At 33.3% G+C, this 5756-nt stretch overlaps 1 protein-coding gene across 1 annotated transcript; it reads right to left on the bottom strand.

Annotated features, from left to right (window-relative positions):
• Positions 1-319: 319 nt before the first annotated feature.
• On the bottom strand, positions 320-2840 carry LOC110718139 (pectinesterase-like). Its single transcript, XM_021896938.1, has 2 exons — positions 1947-2840; positions 320-1268 (listed from the first exon to the last, which is right to left on the bottom strand). Exons 1-2 carry the CDS (start codon positions 2770-2772, stop codon positions 577-579), a joined length of 1518 nt encoding a protein of 505 aa, XP_021752630.1. The 5' UTR covers positions 2773-2840; the 3' UTR covers positions 320-576.
• Between the last annotated feature and the right edge of the window lie 2916 nt (positions 2841-5756).

Genomic DNA, 5756 nt, shown 5'->3' with positions numbered 1-5756 from the left:
TACGAAAATATTTGAGTGATGCTCGAACTAAATATAAGATAATAAGGTCATAAAAACTAACGCGATTTGCATATATTGATTAAATTTTATTTGGTGAAAAATCAATTGAATTATGAAATAGCCAAGGGAAATTAGATAAAATTTGAATTGAATAACCCTTTGATCAAATTTGACCTAGATCGATATATAATACAAGCTACTAATACGAAATTTAAGTTATTCCTCCAAAACTCGTGTGTCATTATCTAACATACACAAAAAATTACTAGCCTTGTAAACTTTTATGTGATTTTGGTAATTATAATTCATGATAGGTGGGACCTATGGTGTTATTTGCTTACTTGAGTGTTGCATTTCCGACATAGAGTGGTTAATTTTGATTCAACTCTGTTTTTTTTTTTTTTTTTTCAAAACTTAATTAAAAGGTAAAATTATCATCCAACAAAACACACCCAAAAAATGTTAAAGTATATGATCAATTTATTGGAATGTATAATAATCAAATATGGATCGAGTAAATAATGTTCAAAACTAATTACACAAACAAATAATAAATATAAAACATAAAAGCATAATTTAAATTCCAGAAGTAAAAGGAACACTAGCAGCTGGTATCCAAGATTCACCTCCAATAAAATTTGCCACAAAAAACTGAGAAATTTGATCAACATTTGTAATAATCTTGTAACCTTTCCATTTGACTCTTTTACCTGTTAAAGATCCAGGCCCAAAATTGTTGTACTCAGCGTAGAACAACGTATCAAGTGCAAAATTACCATCCCATTCTAGCCAACCAACAGGACTAATAAGGCTATCGATAAAGCTCTCCACGACGACGGTACGCGAATATTGTTCCCATGGTCGTCCTAGGAATGATGGGAATGATGCAATGACTGGTTTAAGGTCAGGTGATGCCGTGATGCGCGAATTTTGTATGATAATGCCTGTGTTTTGGTTAGGATCAGTTCTTCCTTGGGCTGTCACGGTATTTTTTTGTGAGGTTAGAGGTTTTCTAACGATTATGTTACATTTTTGGAATATTGAGGCCGCGTTACCAAATATAAAGTCTATTGTACCGTAAATGTTACATTCTCTATAGAATTGTCTTTGTGAGTGCGCAAAGAGCGTGTCTTGATATCCTTCAAAACTACATTGGTGGAAGATTGAGTGGTCGGAGCCTACTCGGAGTGCCACTGCTTGGTTGTTCTCAGGCCCGGCGGTGTTACGGAATGTTATTCCACGAGCTATGAATCCGTCTCCCGTCACAGCTGATAATTATGATTAAGTAACATTTGTTAAAAGAAATTCAAGTGTATACGGAATATTATAAAGTAGTTTTACATGGTAAAGGCTAAAGGATATTAGTACAAAATTGAAGTTACTACGGTAATAAAGGTTTGGAGGCGAAGTCAAACTTAATTGTTAAGAGGAATTGACGATCATTATAAGTGGATTAATGGGGCCAGACTAATAGAAATCTAAATAATTTAAATTGTTAGATTTTTATTAAGGCTATTGGGCCTTGTGGGGAGGGGAACAAGCTAAGGTATGCTTTGGCCCAAGCCTCCCTAGTGATTAGTTTTTATGAGGGGAAAGAGTACAATAACATAACTAGTCTAACACCACATAATGGCCAAACTTAACGTATACGAATTTTATTTTGATCTTTGACATATACAAAAATGAAATAAAGTACTGTAATCTTCGACAATTTTTTTGTAATAAGGTGAACAAATGTAGACTTCCACTGTTTTAAATTAGTTGACACATTTTGACTTTTGACATTATATACAAATTCTGCTTTTGACTAACATTAGCTTTATGGACTATAAATAAGAATAAGTGGAGTTACGTGTGATCTTGTCCGATTAATTTTAAAATATCAGCTTTGTATAATTTTTGCTTAATGAAAGTAAAGCATGGAGGATCATCGATCGATTTCTTACCAACAGTTGCTGAGTTGAAAATCGTGAAGCCATCTCCATAACTTCTATCACCGGTAATAATCGTACTTTGCATGCCATCACCTACTAGCATAATATTTCTCAAATTGGTACCAATCACTAGGTATTCCGCATACACACCACTCTTAATATGGATCACAAACCTCCCACTCCTACTCTTCTTTGCCGCGGCATCAAGGGCCTCACGAATAGTCTTGAAATCTCCCAACCCATCTTGAGCCACCACTAGGTTAGCCGTGGCTAACTTAGAAGCTTGCAATAGGTTCCTATCGCGTCTAGTGACCCATGTAGGGAATCCTAGCTTATATGATTGTGTTTCAGGGACGGCGTTATTGTGCATGGCTAAGCTATTGCTAATCAACTTAGTAACATTGTTGGAGATATATGGTTTAAACCCGGCTATACACGTCTCAAGGTTAGTCAAAGCAGTGCTAAGCCAAGTTTGTTTATCAAACTCATAGCAATCCTTTTTGGTAGGGTTTAGGGTTCTATTAAGCTCAAAGATGGTGCTATCAAAAAGGGTCATGCAATCGGCCCATGCACCCTTTTCACGTACATCTTTACACATTGATCCGAGCCCTTTGGTGTGGTTGTGTGCTAGAAGGGTGTGATCCAACGCTATTTGGATCACCATTTTCTGGAATTCGACTTTGTCTTTGGGTTCGAGGTGGCTCATAAAATGTAGGCATGGTTCAGGGTGTAGGGTTTGGTTGCACCACCAATGTATGCCATTATGGGCAAGGGTTGGTGATGATAACAAGAAAGAAGATGCTATCAAAAGAAAACTCACTACAAGATTTATGGCCATTTCTCTTAAAACTTTACTAATGGTTGATCATTGGTGTTTAATTAAGATAACAAAGATAATTAATAAGAATTACATAATGTTGATATATATAATAAGGTGATAATATAAGTTTTGAATTTTATGCATGCTTGTAGTGAGTTATTACGTTACGTGAAGATATTAGTATTTTTCATGGACTATATAATCACCCATGCACATCAAAATTATCTAATTAGGAGACTTGTATGAATGTACAAGAAGTACTAAATAATTAATTCGTCCCATTAACTTTCTGTTGCGGTGTTGCCCTACGCTCCATGCGTATGCTTACTTACTTAAAGAAATTATTTTGCCATTTATTAAAAACTATAGCTTATCGATGCAATGATCATTATTTGTTCTATTGGTTATTGGTCCGTAAGTCCAATTATGAAAAGTGATATTAGTCCTTTCTATCTAAATAACTAGCTAATTAAGCCACGTTTTGTTGAGTTACCATTTTAATTAAGATTTTTTTATTTTTTTATTTTTTTTGGAATAGTTTTAATTAAGAGATTAAGTTCAATATCATATGTAAATATCTGAATGTTGTCCATAAAGTTATTAAATGGTATACATCATTAAAGTAATTTCCCCGAGTTTTACTTAATCCATGCATCACCCAAAAAACAAGGGTTGAAGAACTCAAAAGAGTTACCACCGATGTGAGTATTATGACTTTATGAGGGTATGGTCTCTTTACCCGTTTAGGCATAATTTAATTAAAGGCTGGTCTGGTGTTTGAAACTATCTTATACAATTTGGCTTGATATGATTTGATGTTGTCTTTAACTTATCTTTAATAGTAATTTTACACTTATGTTAAAGATTAAAAAATATCAGATCAACTAAGTTTTTGTTTAATTCATCTCATAGATGTGTATTATCCTATTATAGAATTTTCATAACTTTTACTGATATGCAATTCTAATAAGTAAGCAACATTAATAAATTTGTAATTTGATTGATGTGGTCTAATGGTCTTGGATACAAACCTAGTCTAATTTTGATTGGAATGCGTTTAAGATGAAGAGGAATGAGTCAAAACTTTTGTGAGGTGAGAGATAGAGGGTAATTACCACAAGTCCACAATATTAGGTAGAAGATGATATTAGAAAAAATATTGTTATCATAAAGGGAATAATATAGTAAATCGCAAGTAATGAGTATAGCACTAAAAAAAAAAAAAAAAAAAGAAAAAAGGTGCATGTGTGTGTATAAATCATAAGAAAATGGAAGTCGTACGAAATAAATTAAAATTCGATTTATTTAATTAGATTAGTACATCAACTGATTTATTTTTCAAAGTAAAATACAAATAAATAAGAAAAGGAAGAAACAAAATTGATATATACTTAGTACTTTGTATTGGTTACTTGGTTAGTGATCGAATGAGGATTAATTAAGAAAGCAATAATTATACATAATGGAAAAAAAAGTGGACACGTAATTTAAAACAATCTTAGCTTTATACTTCGTATCTCTCTTCTTATCTCGATTTTTGAACTTAATCAATTAGCTCACGTGTGTGATTAAATTGTGAATATGCATGATGCATGGAAATTTTTGTTTGCTCAACCAATTAACATACTAATTTCAGTAATTTGGCACAATTTTCTTTGTTTAAGTTCTCAACCATTTACCATCATCATCATCAATTCAACATCTTCATCATTGGATTATCCTATCTTTCTCCACTGTTGCATAAGCCCAATCTTATAGAGTTCATAACCAATGCAAATGAGATGTGGCCCAAATTAGTAGGTGATGTCCACACTATATTGTCATTTGTGAATAATAATACTAATAAAGAGAACATGATGATCGGGTTCCTTCGTAGTCACTTAACGGCCTAAAGAGTAAAGAGAAAACATGTACTCCCTCCATTAATTTTTATTTGCAATTTTGGAGGGTTTTGCGGTTTACGGGGCAAAATTTAAGGGGCAAACATTAGTGGGAGTAAATGAAAGTGATTAAAGTGTTTGGAGAGAGAAAGTTGGTCCACCCACTAGCAAATGAAAGTGATTAAAGTGTTTGGAGAGAGAAAGTTGGCCACCCACTAGTAAAATTATTAAAATCAGAATTTTTAATTAAGGGTAAATTTGTAATTTTCAGGGTTTTTGTGTACTAAAAATAGAAATAAAATAGAAAGTTGCACATAATGGTTAGCGGACTAAAATGGCAAAAGTTGTAAAATAAAAATTAACGGAGGGAGTATAAATGTTCAAATAGTATGGGGTGAATTGGGTGAATCTGTTTCACCGAGAGTCCACCCATCCAAAAGCTAATACTATATACGTTCAATAACTTGTATTAACTTTTCAATAACTTACCTGAAATGTTCAAAGACTTGTATCTACATTTTAAAAGTCGAGATGTTTAAAATTTTATATGAAATGTCTAATACGGAGTAAATTATATTCATCTCATCATGAGTTCGGATTCATAGAATACCATTGAAGTATATCCTAGCTACCAAATAACACATGTAAGCGTCCTAAATTATTGATAAAAAGTTAAAAGAGCCAAACACTTTATAAGTGTAAGGGGCTAAACCTCCTAAGCTATTGTCATATGATTTTGGAATGAAACCTCTTTTGGACTTGTGAAATGGACTCTATCTCTCTTGATTTGCGGATGCGGCCCAGACCCGTATTTAACAAATACATTCTCATTATTGTTCCTAAGGCAATAGTTGGGGGTCGAATTGAGATAAACATGAAGAAGGTAATAGATAAGATACGTATTACAATATCTTGCAAGTTGATAATGAAAGTGCTAGTCTAGAATAGGAGATTGAACAAAAGTATGCTTTCACAAATCACAATAAGAGAGTAACGTATGAGGGGATGAGGAGAACGACAACAAGCTGCATAGTTGTGCTATCGACCATATGTTATGCATAGACGTTGCTGTAGGAGTGTAGGACCATATTCTTAGGTGTTCTTCGTTGGCTCATGCAGGCC

This window comes from Chenopodium quinoa, unplaced genomic scaffold (assembly GCF_001683475.1).
Source record: "Chenopodium quinoa cultivar QQ74 unplaced genomic scaffold, ASM168347v1, whole genome shotgun sequence".
Lineage (NCBI taxonomy): Eukaryota > Viridiplantae > Streptophyta > Magnoliopsida > Caryophyllales > Amaranthaceae > Chenopodium > Chenopodium quinoa.
Note: the sequence above shows the minus strand (reverse complement) of the source record. Positions and strands in the feature narration are given on the sequence as shown.

What these genes read in the sequence shown, in the direction of transcription:
- LOC110718139 (XM_021896938.1), bottom strand. Translation starts at nt 2,772, where the DNA reads ATGGCCATAAATCTTGTAGTGAGTTTTCTTTTGATAGCATCTTCTTTC. An exon ending in TTTCAACTCAGCAACTGTTG is followed by an intron (nt 1,269 to 1,946) that starts GTAAGAAATCGA and finishes CATAATTATCAG; the next exon opens with CTGTGACGGGAGACGGATTC.